At 43.1% G+C, this 16,040-nt stretch overlaps 2 protein-coding genes across 5 annotated transcripts in view; one reads left to right on the top strand and one right to left on the bottom strand.

The window, feature by feature from the left end:
• The first annotated feature begins 1 nt into the window (after position 1).
• On the top strand, positions 2 to 10,106 carry LOC135510361 (calcium-binding protein 2-like). Of its 2 annotated transcripts, XM_064931221.1 has the most exons (8): positions 2,541 to 2,626; positions 3,607 to 3,705; positions 4,359 to 4,494; positions 5,445 to 5,475; positions 5,834 to 5,977; positions 7,081 to 7,190; positions 7,801 to 7,948; positions 9,496 to 10,106. In XM_064931221.1, the coding sequence occupies exons 1-8, from the start codon at positions 2,622 to 2,624 to the stop codon at positions 9,522 to 9,524; spliced, it is 702 nt and encodes a 233-aa protein (XP_064787293.1). In that variant the 5' UTR covers positions 2,541 to 2,621; the 3' UTR covers positions 9,525 to 10,106. The 2 variants fall into 2 exon arrangements, with proteins under 2 accessions (XP_064787292.1, XP_064787293.1); XM_064931220.1 differs by lacking the exons at positions 4,359 to 4,494; positions 5,445 to 5,475; positions 5,834 to 5,977; ... (1 more) ...; positions 7,801 to 7,948; positions 9,496 to 10,106 and adding exons at positions 2 to 86; positions 274 to 380; positions 1,662 to 1,984 and having other exon boundaries at positions 2,071 to 2,626; positions 3,607 to 3,672.
• Positions 10,107 to 11,737: 1,631 nt separating this feature from the next.
• Positions 11,738 to 16,040, bottom strand: part of LOC135510363 (tudor domain-containing protein 7B-like) — a 44,188-nt gene continuing 39,885 nt past the window's right edge. For 2 of the 3 annotated variants that reach the window (XM_064931225.1, XM_064931226.1), the window contains exons 17-19: positions 15,344 to 15,527; positions 14,868 to 15,028; positions 11,738 to 14,086 (exon numbers count right to left, since the gene is read on the bottom strand). In XM_064931225.1, coding sequence (XP_064787297.1) covers positions 13,866 to 14,086; positions 14,868 to 15,028; positions 15,344 to 15,527 — 566 coding nt within the window. In that variant the 3' untranslated portion in view covers positions 11,738 to 13,865. The remainder of the gene's footprint in view (positions 14,087 to 14,867; positions 15,029 to 15,343; positions 15,528 to 16,040) is intronic. The other variant, XR_010451107.1, reaches the window with a different exon arrangement.

A 16,040-nucleotide genomic window follows, 5' to 3' on the forward strand; every position in this document is an offset into this window, starting at 1 on the left:
TTGTAGCCCTACTTTAAACTCCCCGAGCGAAGCTGGATATCATGCGCATCTGCACGCTCCTCGCGCCGTGCGCGCACTATCCATGGGTACGTCACAAATGTTTACTATCACTGTCGAAGAGGGCGTGAGACGTTAAAACCGCTGACTTAGAGATGACTTGTAGAAGAATATCAATATTGTGTTGTCACTTAATGGTCCATAGAAGCGTTACTTATTCCAAAGTCAGATCTTTGGTGAAAAATCTGTGATTGTCATCCGTTGTTTTGCTTCCAGAGGATTTCCCAACTCCATCAGAATTGTCCTGTCCTGTGACGTTTGGCACACGAGCCACTCCAGTGTGCCATCGGTGCGAAGAAAGTGCAGCTGACTGCAGGGAACAGGTTAATAATCGCTGACTGAACAAATAAAGTTTCTCTCTTTTCTTAAATCCACCGCGCTGTTCTGTCAACAGAAGGAGTTCGCTGTTGTAAATATAGGCCATTGACTGGGAAAGTTGAACTGTTTTCTCAATCCTCAGATATATTTTTCCAGAAGTTTGAGTGCTAAGTGTCGTATATAAAACTTTTTCACTTTGACCTCATCGTGGCATTCATACTTCCTTGCTATTTCCTATTGAGAAATTGAAAATGCTACGCGCATGCACGCACGCAGCCTACGTGTACGTACATAAAAACACAACTGCTTAGGCCTATTAATTAATGTAGTCCTATGTGTAGTCTATTGCATCATTTGACCATTTCCAGTCTGCTGCTGCGTACTCTAAAATAAGTGTCCTTTGCCCAAGCTAACCTCTGTCACATCCCAGGAAGAGAGTCAGCGCTTCCCTTTCCTCTTCTCTATCAGCCTGGCCTGGAGTTAACACTTAGTCTCGGAGACCAGAGCCCTGTCTATCATGTCCAACTGAATGGAAAGAATGACTCACTATTTCCATTCGAATCTGTTAGAATAAATAAATAAACCTGGTTCCAAACCCGTTTTGCATTATGAAACACCTAAAAGGTGTTTGAACCTAGATTAGACAATAAGCAAACAATAAAGCTATTGAATAATATTTATTCAATGTCACACACTTAAAAAAAAGCACATACGTTTTTAAAATGACATTCGTAAGCACGTTTCTTTGGTGAAAAAGTCTAACCTTAGGTTCTGTTTTCCCGGGAAATAAGCTTCTGTCAAAATCGAATACATGATAGATATCAATTATGATGTTAGGGTTCCTTGATAATGGCATTCTATTAAGTGTCCGAATTTCACGTTATTTCCCGGGAAACCGATCCAAATATTACACTGGAATGCATTTATCACCCAAAGACAATGAAATAATTTCAGAACTGAAACATTTATTTTAATAAGAAGATGTGTCTGAGTTACAAAAACATCCAAACGTTTCCATTATAATTATTTATTTATATTATTTATTTGTTTAAATGTTACTTTTTTCTCTAATTTACAAGCCTAATTTTGCATAGGTCCCAATTCCCTATGGATCCTGATCAAAAGTAGTGCACTACATAGGGAATAGGGTGCCATTTCTCTAATCAAAAGTAGTGCACTATGTAGGGAATAGGGTGCCATTTCTCTAATCAAAAGTAGTGCACTATGTAGAGAATAGGGTGCCATTTGGGACTAAGCCTTTACTTCTGCCTGTCTTCCCTCCACAGGTATTTAGTATCCAGGAGCATGACCAGGAGTCCGACGGGTCCCAATGCCTCTACTCCGTACCCAACGACCATGAGGTGAACCTGGGCGGCACCTCCAGTGTCCCGACCACCTCCATGCTCTTCCTCCACCGCGTGTCCATCCTGCAGGACCTCACTGAGGCACCAGACGGCCATCCTCACCCAGCCCAGTCCACAATGACCAGTGGGACCAGGAGGCTGATAGGGCCCGTCGTCTCAACCCTGTCCCCTACGACCTTGAGGCCAAACTGGGATCGAGGTGAGGCGGGTACACTGACCATCTCCCGGCCCACTTTGTCTGCCAGGTCTGTGTGTTTTGTGAATATAAGCACATGACAAATCTCTGTTTTTTACTGTAACATATGGACAATAAAGTTGTATTGTATTGAAGGTCTCCAATGAGGGCTCTGAGGGCGACCAGGGCTACCAGGTCTCTGAGGGCTAACAGGTCTCTGAGGGCTACCAGGGCTCTGAGGGCTACCAGGTCTCTGACAGCTACCAAGGCTCTGAGGGCTACCAGGGCTCTGAGGGCTACCAGGTCTATGAGGGCTACCAGGGCTACCAGGACTCTGAGGGCTACCAGGTCTCTGAGGGCTACCAGGACTCTGAGGGCTGCCAGGGCTCTTCGGGCTACCAGGGCTCTTCGGGCTACCAGGTCTCTGAGGGCTACCAGGTCTTTGAGGGCTACCAGGGCTCTGAGGGCTACCAGGTCTCTGACAGCTACCAAGGCTCTGAGGGCTACCAGGGCTCTGAGGGCTACCAGGTCTATGAGGCCTACCAGGGCTCTCAGGGCTACCAGGACCCTGAGGGCTACCAGGTCTCTGAGGGCTACCAGGACTCTGAGGGCTGCCAGGGCTCTGAGGGCTACCAGGGCTCTTCGGGCTACCAGGTCTCTGAGGGCTACCAGGTTATTGAGGGCTACCAGGGCTCTCATAGAAGGCAATGAGGTAAATTAGAATTGATGTCAGAATTTCAGTTTATTTCCTGTATTGACTGAATTGAAAAGGAATTGACCCCAACCCTGCATCTACACTAGGTAAACACCAACTGAAAGAGGACTGTCAGATGAAAGGTTACCACACAGCCTATTCATGTGAATCCTATCTTACCTTTTTATTCATCAATTCATTTGCTCTGCATTTGATGAATTGAAATACAATTTCAATTAAACATCATTCATCTTTGTGCCTTTGAAAATGTGCACTGCTTCACTAAATAAATTAGTTGTATCCGTCACACGCACGCGCACACTCACACTCACTCACTCGCACGCACGCACACACACACACACACACACACACACACACACACACACACACACACACACACACACACACACACACACACACACACACACACACACACACACACACACACACACACACACACACACACACACACACACACACACACACACACACACACACACACACACACACACACACACACCTTGTGACAATGTGTGCATGAGTGTGTGTATGACAGAGCCACAGTCAATCACACTCTGTTACGCGTGTTGTTTGGTTATCTGACCTAGACACATTTAGCCAGGTAATCACATGATAATACTCTTTGACGGATGGACGGAGGGAGGGAGGGAAGGAGGGAGGGATGAAGGAGAGGAGAGCAAGAGGACCCAATCCTGTCATTCACATTACTGAAGGAGAAAGACTGCATCTCCTATTTCTTTCTTTAGTTTTTGGTTTTGTACCAGACAGCTGAAGGTAAGGACAATACAGATCAATTATCAATTTGAACTCTTTGCACAAAATAGAAGGTGAGATTGGTTGATGACCTACTCGTTGACTGTGTATCCTTAAAGTAGGTGACACCTCTTTTCCCTCAGTGTGATTGGCTAGACTTGAATAGAATTCATATTTTTTTGTGAGTGTGTGACAACTGAGTAACTTTCCACATTTTTCTCCAGTATGTCTAAGACCCCATCCACCACGTCTGCAGCCTCTGTAACCTCGGCAACGTCTGCAGCCTCTGTAACCTCGGCAACGTCTGCAGCCTCTACAGACAGGTAAGATCATCTGAGACAGGAGAATTCACAGCAGGGAACGACAGTGGGAATGTTGGGCAACAATAAAGTTATTGAGAGACATTGGAACCACACTGATATGTTACCTGAGGCTGACAAAGCGGTTGTGATACACCTGATGGTTTTGCTCAAAATCATTTCAAGTGGTGTCTGGATCGTTTTTGTTTTTTGTTTTGTTTTGTTGTTGCAGAAAATATCTCTGTTTTTATCACAACTGTTGTACCAAATGCGTTTTACTTCAGCTGTAAAGCTTTAATGTGTATGCGGGGCCATTGAGTGATGACCTTATTTCTATGCATTCACCCAATGGTGATTATGTTAAGTCAAGGTGGCAAGATGGTGGCACACACACACACACACACACCAACACCAACACACTCCCGTTTTTTCTGTAACGTGAGGCAGCTTGATGAACAAGTACACCACCTGGAGTGGACATGACGCTAGTCTATCGCAGAGCATTACCCCCAATCTAGCCGCTTAATGCTGAGTGCCAAGCAGAGATGCATTGTCTCCCGTTTTTACAGTCTTCTAGTGTTACTCCCAACCTTCCAATCTCAGGGTTGGACACTAGCCGGTAAGATAGCGCTTGTCAATGTCTCTAATATGAACCCCTGTGTTCTCTTGGCTCCTAGCAAAGGTGGTAAATCGTCCCAGAAGTCCTCAGCATCGGGTTCGGATTCGGCTCCCAAGAAGGTGTCTAAGAAAGAGCAGAAGAGACAGGACATGGAGAAGATACACACCACCCTGCTCTGCAGCGTGTTTGGAGCGGTATACACACAGCTACTTTACCCTTTGACCCCTAACCCATAATCCTGACCTATAACCCCACACCACTTAGTGAGCGGGCTGGTGTTTGGTGGGGAATGAAAAGTCAGGGAAGCTGCTATTTTAGCTGAGCTTCTGATCTTTGCATGCCGATGTATGTGAGTGCGTGCCTGCTTATCTGCCAGCATGCTACATCCGTGCCTTCCTGTGTGTATGACTGTTTGTTGGTGTGTGTGTGTGTGTGTGTGTGTGGGGGTAGTAATGATCCTTTAAGTTACACACACAGAGTAGTTATCCTCTCACCACTCATTAGGATTAAGGCTAGAAGATGCTGGAAGAGCATCGAACAAAAGGGAACGTTATACGGTTATTTTAATAATGTTTAGACCAATTGATGTATGCATGTTTTATGTTTTATGAACAATTGCTGTTGTCTTACTTTGAAATGTTTCTTGACATTGTGAAACTTAACCCGGGGACATCGATTAAGGAAAGAAGAATTCAAATCAGAACTTAAAACTAGATCGTATTGAGCATGCAGTGTGAGCATGTAGGCTGTGCGTATCAACACAACACGTCACACACGTGTGAACGAGGTTGAATGTTTTCCCAGAGAAACAGGATGGAACTCTTAATGATTTAATCCACCATGAGAAGGAAACGTCCTTAACTGTACCTGTCCCCAATCCCTCACTAATTTACCTCACTACAGTACCAGAATGATCTCCTCTTACACAACAGTCTAAATCTAAAATTTCCTGTCCTAAACTTCCAGCCATAAGCATCTGTTTTTGTCCCAACGTCTTCAAGGTTTCCCCTATCCACATTGTAGTACATGGGGATCTTCTGCAAGTCATGCGCTATAATATTACACAAAATGTAATCCTGGTTGAAGCGTTGTCAGACAGTGTGGTTTCTCTCTAAAACACCTCTCCCCTGCTGTCTTCCTTTAGGAGAGAGAGTTGGCTCAAGCTGAGTTGGATGGTGAGTCTTCTTAGCACAGTGATGTTGCATATACAGTAGAATGCTTTATTTCAAGTAGGTTGACCAGTAGCACCACTCAGTACATTGAGCTCGTATTACTCAAGTTAGGATTCAGCCAGACATTATATTTGTAAAAGGGGGGAAGCTTTGAGTCATCCATAGAAATAGCATGACTAGAATGGCCAAAACGCCCTTCAGACCACAGAACTTTGACAGTACTGTCAGGGGTGGAGTCAATATGGCCGTCAGCCCAGCCATCACAAAATGTTGACTTAAATGGGAATGTTCTTTCTTAGTAATTCGACTTCCATGTTGTCATCATCACCTTCTGACCTTTAACATTTGACGTTTGGAGCAGAGCTGGACTTTGCCTTCAAGGAGTTTGACTACGACTGCGATGGCTACCTGAACTACAAGGACGTGGCAGAGTGTATGAGGACCATGGGCTACATGCCCACTGAGATGGAGCTTCTGGAAATAGTACAACAGATTAAGATGAGGAGTGAGTGTCTTATAACTGTTATATAGCTGTTATGGACCTGTTACAGACCTGTTATAACCTGTTACAGACCTACTATAACCTGTTATAGACCTGTTATAACCTGTTACAGACCTGTTACAGATCTGTTATAACCTGTTACAGATCTCTTGTAACCTGTTACAGACCTGCTATAACCTGTTATAGACCTTTTATAACCTGTTACAGACCTGTTACAGATCTGTTGTAACCTGTTACAGACCTGTTATAGACCCATTACAGACTCATTACAGACCCATTACAGACCTGTTATAGACCTGTTTTAACCTGTTACAAACCTGTTTTAACCTGTTACAGACCTGTTTTAACCTGTTACATACATACCTGTTATAACCTGTTACAGACCAGTTACAGACCAGTTATAGGCCTGTTATAGGCCTGTTACAGACCTGTTATAGACCTGTTACAAACCTGTTATAACCTGTTACAGACCAGTTACAGACCAGTTATAGGCCTGTTATAGGCCTGTTACAGACCTGTTATAGACCTGTTACAGACCTGTTTTAACCTGTTACATACATACCTGTTATAACCTGTTACAGACCAGTTACAGACCAGTTATAGACCTGTTATAGGCCTGTTACAGACCTGCTATAACTTGTTACAGTACTAGTATAACATGTTACAGACCTGTCAAAACCTGTTATAGACCTGTTACAGACCTGCTATAACCTGTTAGCAGTACTGTTATAACATGTTACAGACCTGTCAAAACCTGTTATAGACCTGTTATAAATCTGTTACAGACCTGTTATAACCTGTAACAGACCTGTTATAACCTGTTATAGACCTGTTACAGACCTGTTATAGCCTGTTATAGACCTCTTATAACCTGTTCTAACCTGTTACCGACCCGTTATAGTTCTGCTGGAGATCTTGATGAGGATTGTGTGATATGACTACTGAAGAGGGAGAAAGAGAGATGGAGAAAGACAGAGAGAAAGACAGAGAGTAGAACAGATACAGACTCATGTCAATGTAGTGACATGACTGACATGACTGTTGATTGGTGTGATGGTCCAGTCCCTATCTGTGTCCTGATTGTTGATTGGTATGTTTCTCTGCAGTGGGTGGTCTGATGGACTTTGATGACTTCTGTGAGCTAATGGGTCCCAGGATAATGGGGGAGACTGTTGACATGCTGGGGCTGAAGGAGCTCAGATCAGCCTTCTCTCAGGTAAGAGATTGAGATTGGAACCAAAGGAAACTACAAATAAAAACACAGGCATTATAACTCAAACGTTCATCTTCCAGCGTTTACATCCTTGCATGATTGAGCTGACCTACTCTTCCTCAAATTCTGATTCATCCCTCAACCAATATTAACTCACCTGTTTACTTACTCACCCCCATCCTCTCGTCCTCAACATCCTCTCCTCACCTCTCCCCTCACTTCACCTCATTCCTCCTCACCTCTCCTCACTCCTCCTCTAACCCCTCCTCACCTCTCCCCTCACTTCTCCTCATTCCTCCTCACCTCTCCTCCTCCTCTCACCCCTCCTCACCTCTCCCCTCACTTCTCCTCATTCCTCCTCACCTCTCCTCACTCCTCCTCTCACCCCTCCTCACCTCTCCCCTCACTTCTCCTCATTCCTCCTCACTCCTCCTCTCACCCCTCCTCACCTCTCCCCTCACTTCTCCTCATTCCTCCTCACTCCTCCTCTCACCCCTCCTCACCTCTCCCCTCACTTCTCCTCATTCCTCCTCACTCCTCCTCTCACCCCTCCTTGCCTCTCCTCTCACCCATCCTCGCCTCACCCCTCTCCCCTCTTCACCTCTCCTCTCAGTTTGACCAAGACTGTGATGGGAAAATCAGTCAGGATGAGATGAAGGAAGCGGTGAAGTGTTTTCTGGGGGAGAAACTGAAGAAAGGAGAGCTGGAAGATATCCTCAAGGAGATTGACATCAATGGAGATGGAAGCGTCGACTTTGACGGTGAGGAGATAATTGTGCACACACACTGACGTTGAGGAAATTCTCAAAAAACATTCAGGATACACACACAAAAGTACGATCACTTACAGTTCCAGTCAAAAGTTTGGATACACCTACTCATTCAAGGGTTTTTCTTTATTTTTACTATTTTCTACATTGTAGAATAATAGTGAAGACATCAAAAATATGGAATCATGTAGTAACCAAAAAAGTGTTAAATAAATCCAAATATATTTTAGATTTTAGATTCTTCAAAGTAGCCACCCTTTGCCTTGAATGTCACTCTTGGCATTCTCTCAACCAGCTTCACCTGGGATGCTTTTCCAACAGTCTGCTGAGCACTTGTTGGCTGCTTTTCCTTCACTCTGCGGTCCAACTCATCCCAAACCATCTCATTTGGGTTAAGGCCGAGTGATTGTGGAGGCCAGGTCATCTGATGCAGTACTCCATCACTCTCCTTCTTGGTCAAATAGCCCTTACACAGCATGGAGGTGTGTTGCGTCACTGTCCTGTTGAAAAACATATTATAGTCCCACAACGCGCAAACCGGATGGGATATAGCTGCAGAATGTTGCGGTAGCCATGTTGGTTAAGTGTGCCTTGAAATGTAAATACATCACAGACAGGGTCACCAGCAAAGCACCCCCACACCATCAGACCTCCTCCTCCTTGCTTCATGGTGGGAACCACACATGCGGAGATCATCCGTTCACCTTCTCTGCGTCTCACAAAGACACGGCGGTTGGAACCAAAAATCTAAAATTTGGACTCATCAGACCAAAGGACAGATTTCCACCTGTCTAATGTCCATTGCTTGTGTTTCTTGGGCCAAGCAAGTCTTCTTCTTATTTGTGTCCTTTAGTAGTGGTTTCTTTGCAGCAATTCGACTATGAAGGCCTGATTCACACAGTCTCCTCTGAACAGTTGTTGTTAAAATGTGTCTGTTACTTGAACTCTGTGAAGCATTTATTTAGGCAGCAATTTCTGAGGCTGGTAACTCTAATGAACGTATCCTTTGCAGCAGAGGTAAGTCTGGGTCTTCCTTTCCTGTAGTGTTCCTCATGAGAGCCAGTTTCATTATAGAGCTTGATGGTTTTTACGACTGCACTTGAAGAAATTGTCTGGATTGACTGACCTTCATGTCCTAAAGTAATGATGGAGACATGAAGGTCAGTCATTTCTCTTTGCTTATTTGAGCTGTTCTTGCCATAATATGGACTTTTACCTAACAGGGCTAACTTCTGTATACCACCCCCTACCTTGTCACAACACAGCTGATTGGCTAAACGCATTAAGAAGGAAAGAAATTACACAATTCCATGTTGATTTGTTTAATACTTTTTTTTGGTTACTTCATGATTCGATGTGTGTTATTTCCTAGTTTTGATGTCTTCACTATTATTCCACAATGTATAAAATAGTAAAAATAAAGAAAATCCCTGGAATGAGTAGGTGTGTCCAAACCTTTGACTGGTACACACACACAACATTCTCAGTGGTGGCCAAACATGTTGTGGCCTTTCTAATTTCCCTCTCTTGCCTCCCAGAGTTCGTCATGATTCTGTCCATTCGATAAGCGCTGGAAGACCTGAGAGGACGCTATCGTTTTAATGAATCTTGTTAGACTCAGACGAGATAACATTGTACGTGTGTATTACTACACATGTACTACCGTTTAAAAGTTTGGGGTCACTTAGAAATGTACATGTTTTTGAAAGAAAAGCATTTTTTTGTCCATTAAAATAACATGAAATTGATCAGAAATAGAGTGTAGACATTGTTGATGTTGTAAATGACTATTGTAGTTGGAAACGGCTGATTTTTAATGGAATATCTACATAGGCGTACAAAGGCCCACTATCCGCAACCATCACTCCTGTGTTCCAATGGCACATTGTGTTAGCTAATCCAAGTTTGTCATTTTAAAAGGCTAATTGATCATTAGAAAAACATTTTGTAATTATGTTAGCACAGCTGAAAACTGTTGTTCTGATTAAAGAAGCAATACAATTGGCCTTCATTAGACTAGTTGAGTATCTGGAGCGTCAGCATTTGTGGGTTCAATTACAGGCACAGAATCGCCAGAAACAATAACTTTCTTCTGAAACTCGTTAGTCTATTCTTGTTCTGAGAAATGAATGCCATTCCATGCGAGAAATTTCCAAGAAACTGAAGATCTTGTACAACGCTGTGGACTACTCCCTTCACAGAACAGCACAAACTGGCCCTAACCAGAATAGAAAGAGGAATGGGAGGCCCCGGTGCACAACTGAGCAAGAGGACAAGTACATTAGAGTGTCTAGTTTGAGAAACAGATCCCTCCCAAGTCCTCAACTGGCAGCTTCATTAAATAGTACCCACAAAACACCAGTCTCAACGTCAACAGTGAAGAGGCGACTCCAGGATGCTGGCCTTCTAGGCAGAGTTGCAAAGAAAAAGCCATATCCAGACTGGCCAATAAAAAGAAAAGATTAAGATGGGCAAAAGAACACAGACACTGGACTGAGGAACTGAGACTAGTGTTTTACGGGTACTATTTAATGAAGCTGCCAGTTGAGGACTTGAGGTGTCCGTTTCTCAAACTGGACACTAATGTACTTGTCCTCATGCTCAGTTGTGCACCGTGGCCTCCCACTCTTTCTATTCTGGTTAGAGTCAGTTTGCACTGTTCTGTGAAGGGATTAGTACACAGCGTTGTACGAGATATTCAGTTTCATGGCAATTTTTCACATGAAATAGCCTTCATTTCTCAGAACAGGAATAAACTGACGAGTTTCAAAATAAAGTTATTTGTTTCTGGCCATTTTGATCCTGTAATCAAACCCACAAATGCTAACGCTCCAGATACTCAACTAGTTTAAAGAAGGCCAGTTTTATTGCTTCTTTAATCAGAACAGCAGTTTTCAGCTGTGCCAACATAATTGCAAAAGGGTTTTCTAATGATCGATTGGCCTTTTAAAATAATAAACTACACGTGATTGTGTCAGTATGTATGCTACAAGATCATATCCATGCCTAATGATGTAATGTGTATATCAGATCTAAGGATGAGATGTACTCCTGCCCATCCTCTCTTCTCTTCTCACCACTCCTGCTCCCCATCCTCTGTTCCTCCCAACCTCTCCTGCTCCCCATCCTCTGTTCCTCCCAACCTCTACTGCCCCCCATCCACTGTTCCTCCCAACCTCTCCTGCTCCCCATCCTCTGTTCCTCCCAACCTCTCCTGCCCCCATCCTCTGTTCCTCCCAACCTCTCCTGCCCCCATCCTCTGTTCCTCCCAACCTCTCCTGCTCCCCATCCTCTGTTCCTCCCAACCTCTTCTGCTCCCCATCCTCTCCTGCCCCCATCCTCTGTTCCTCCCAACCTCTCCTGTTCCCCATCCTCTGTTCCTGCCAACCTCTCCTGTTCCACAACCTCTGTTCCTCCCAACCTCTCCTGTTCCCCATCTTCTGTTCCTCCCAACCTCTCCTGTTCTCTCCTCTATACCCAGTCACTGAGAAAAGACATGAAGGTGTGCACGCTGGGAAAGAGTATGAACTTTAATGTATTTGGGTTATTTATCAATTTATTGATACTGATGTGATATGATATGTAGATAAGTTACCATATTGCTATTTTAATAAAGAATTTGAATTTCATTATGAGTGCCAACTACGGTATTAACTTAACTTCTGCAAACAACTTGGCAAAGTTGACCATTTAACATTATTATCTAAAACGTTTTACATACTTTATGCAGTCAACCTCAAGTCTAAATGTCAACGAAAATAAAACCAGTACGCTTAAAGGAATAGTTCAGCGATTTTATATATTTTTGTTTCCTCCCCATGAAAGCAGTGTATTTAAACAAAACCAAAGTGTGGATTAGTCATTCCTTGTCTGTAGACTGATTTCAAAGTTAGGAAAAAATATCAAAATATGTAAAAATGGCTAAACTCCAGCCAAACCATCACTCCCAACGGTAATTCAACAATTCAGCAAAATTTCCAATATATCGTGCAGTACTAGCCTAATATTGTAACAAACTAGAGTTTTTCTCAGTTCACATGGCCAGAAAAGCCCCTTGGCCCCTAAGGATATCTGCAGAAAGTCTTGTCGTCTGGCACAAATTCAACACTTGAAAAATAAATAAATGAAAACCCACTTTTATTTTTTTCCCAACAGATCTAAGTCACATGAGCGGGAAAGAGAAATAACAATGGCTTCTTTGCATCATCAACTGACTAGAGGCAATATATTTTTAGAGAGACAGTTCAGCGATTTGACCTTCAAAGCAGTCTATGGACCAAAAGATTAGCTGAACTATCCCTTTAAGTATGTTTTGTAAACCTTCATGACGTCAGACTGAAGTCTCGGTAAAGGCCTTCGTACTGTAACTGTCTTAATTCACAACAGTCTTTGATAAGTGGAGTTGCAGGGCATTCAGAAAGTAATCAGACACCTTGTCTTTTTCCACATTTTGTTACGCTACAGACTTAGTTTTTCCCCCTTATCAGTCTGTCATTATATATTATAATGTGTAAAGCAAAAACAGGTTTAGAAATGTTTGCACATTTATAAAAAATACAAAACTGAAATATCACATTTACATAAGTATTCAGACCCTTTACTCAGTACTTTGTTGAAGCACCGTCAGCAGTGATTACAGCCTCAAGTCTCCTTGGGTATGATGCTACAAGCTTGACACCTGTATGGGGAGTTTTTCCCATTCTTCTCAAGCTCGGTCAGGTTGGATGGGGAGCATCGCTGCACAGCTATTTTCAGATCTCTCCAGAGATGTTCGATCGGGTTTAAGTCCGGGCTCTGGCTGGGCCACTCAAGGACATTCAGAGACTTGTCCCAAAACCACTCCTGCTTTGTCTTGGTTGTGTGCTTAGGATCATTGTCATCAAGGATCTCTCTGTACTTTGCTCCGTTCATCTTTCCCTCAACCCTGACTAGATTCTCAGTCCCTGCTGCTGAAAAACATCCCCACAGCATGATGCTGCCATGCTTCACCGTAGGGATGGTGCCAGGTTTCCTCCAGACGTGATGCTTGCCATTCAGGCCAAAAAGAGTTCAATCTTGGTTTCATCAGACCAGAGAATCTTGTTTCTCATAGTGTGAGAGTCCTTTAGGTGCCTTTTGGCAAACTCCAAGTGGGCTGTCATGTGCCTTTTACTGTGGAGTGCCTTCCGTCTGGCCACCCTACCATAAAGGCCTGATTGGTTGAGTGCTGCAGAGATGGAAATAAGGCATTTCATTTTTTTATTTTTAATAAATTAGCAAACATTTATAAAAAGCTGTTTTCGCTTTGTCATTATCGGGTATTGTATGAAAATTGATGAGAAAAAAATATATATTTAATACATTTTAGAATAAGGTTGTAATGTAACAAAATGTGGAAAAAGTCAAGGGGTCTGAATAGTTTGAATGCACTGTAAACACTTATTGTGTATTGATTGTTAATGCAGCTTATGTATCACATACATATTTATTGAGTCAAGAAAACAAAAGTACAATATGAGCGAAGGCGTCAGGAAACCCACCCCATATCACGGCTAGACATTCAACAGATTATGACAACTCCTCTGTGTGGCAAAGCTTTTAGGAAAGTCGGCACGATGGTGATATTATTGAGCTTTTGATCAGAATGCCATCCCATACTGTGAGCGAGTGTGTTTCACTGTGTCCCCCCACTCTCAAGCACAACAAGTCCAAGTCTCCTCTCCTTCCAACTGTCTCCCATTGTAACGGCAACAGTTCTGGTTTCTCGCAACACCCGTAGAAAAGTACAGCATCCAACTACACTTAGATATTCAAAATGTTTATACTTTATTATATATATTTTTTTTACATTTGTTTTGAATAGACCTACCTAGTTGTTCCTGCCATAACCAGCACTCTAGATGCACTGTTGTGCACAGGGTTGATCTAACTACACTTCTTTGGTGAGTTCGTCAGCGAACTCGGCCATGATGTCGTGAACCCAGATGTCCCTCTCCTCCTGCGAGGTGTCAACCAGGAAGACGGTCAACTTCCTGTCCCAGGGGTGATGCGCATCCTGTACGGCCTCCAGCTGGGCCACCAGCGGCTTCTTCTCCACATGGTTCCGGAACAAGATGGAAGCCTCCTCTGACCACTGCCTCAGCTTCACTCCTATTGGTGGAGAAGAAATGTTAGCCAATCAACAAGTTTCATATGAAAAAAGCTATCCTCTGAATTATGTATGAGAAATAGGCAAGTAAAAAATTTAATTTGATGAAATGGGAAAAAAAATAAAGTAAAACATTTATATCACATATATCTTTTAAACCAGAGGTGTCAAACAAACTTTGTCCCAGGGGCAGAATTCGATCTTCAACAAGGTCCGGAGGGCCACACTGAAAATTTCCTCATGGTCATAATTAGCAAAAAAAGATAGTCCTCTATTAATAATTTTGGGGATTTTCTATGCTCCCTGACAGTCTAGGTATAATTTCAGTGATAATTAGAGAGGTATAAAAATGGTTTAAATGTAAGTCCATTATCCTTTCTACACAGTTTAAATGTGGTTTTAATCCATTTAAATTAGTTCCTCCGTCCACCAAAAACAGTTCCCCCTTCCGGATCTGGCCCGTATGTGTCACCCCTGCTCTAAACTCATGACGAACACTGAAGTCATTTCTCAGTTCATTTGCTATCCTGGCCACCAGAGGACTCCCTATTCAAACAATCTGTATGTTCATAATTAATGGACTTATCTAGACATTAACAAGCTCAAGGACCATGTGACACATTCCAGAGGTATTTGTTCACAACAACACAGCCATATAAGGGACATAACTCTTTTTCCAAAATGTGCAGATCAGAAGAACCACTTGTTTCTGATTCTTTTGCAGTCTGGGTGCATTCCGAAGTCTACGCTATATGGTTGCCTGGGGCAACTCTCCTTAGTTACCTGCGAGTTGTGCGGTGATGCCCTGAAATGGTAGCAGTCGGAACTCCTGTATGAGGGGGCGGAGCTGTGTGCCGCTGACCAGCTCATGTTTACCATAGTCCAGTTCATAGACCGACACCAGACCGTTGGTCAACACCCCCTTCACCAGCACACGGTGCCAACTGGGAGGGCACAGAGAGGTCAATTAATCAAGTTAAATCAATCAAGAGGTTGTTAATGCAAGTTCATCCTTAGCCTGGGTGCCCAATTTAGTACACTGTTAATGAATGCAGTCAGACTATCTTACTAGAAGACCTACCCAAATCCCTCATACACACTCCTGGGCTACAGTGGCCCAACACACTCCCGGGCTACAGTGGCCCAACACACTCCCGGGCTACAGTGGCCCAACACACTCCCGGGCTACAGTGCCCCAACACACTCCCAAGAAACATTAACCCCCCCCCCCTGCTCCCATCCACTACCAACATACTTACTTGTTCTCTACTTTGGCTGCATATATCTGGTTCTTCTCCCCTTTGAGAGGCTTCTCCTCTGTTTTATTATAGTACAGGATCATCTCTTCCATCAGAACCACCAGCTTGTACATATCTCTCAAAGGTTGCACTACGAAGTGGCCCGGATGACACGCCACCGACACATAGATATCCATGTTATGACCTGCAGCAGAGAGCAGAGACAGATTTAGAGAGAGTTTGGACCATATAATTACATATAGAACACTAGAATTGACTTTGCATCCTAGCAACATGATTAAATATTGGGCATCTTGCTCAGGAAACTGTTCAAATGTTAAAATATTGTATAAAACAATGCATTTGTAGATACAGTCAGATCCCAAATTATTGGCAACCTTTTTTTGTCGTTGCTCATCTTTATCAAGAGTGCCAATAATTTGGGAACTCGCTGTATATGTGGACAGTAGGGAATTCTCAAAGGTGCTGACATGGTGTCTGTTCTAAAATATTCCCTACATAGTGAACTATGTAATAATAATAATAATAATAATGATAACAATAATAATAATAATAATGGTGCCGGAGGAGTGGCTGCTGTTTTATGGGCTCCTAACCAACTGTGCTATTTTCTTTGTTACTCCTCACATTGTTTGTAACTTATTTTATACATTAAGTTGCTGCTACTGTCTCTTAAGACCGAAAAGAGCTTCTGGAT

The sequence above is a fragment of the Oncorhynchus masou genome, chromosome 23, assembly GCF_036934945.1.
Source record: "Oncorhynchus masou masou isolate Uvic2021 chromosome 23, UVic_Omas_1.1, whole genome shotgun sequence".
Classification (NCBI taxonomy): Eukaryota; Metazoa; Chordata; class Actinopteri; order Salmoniformes; family Salmonidae; genus Oncorhynchus; species Oncorhynchus masou.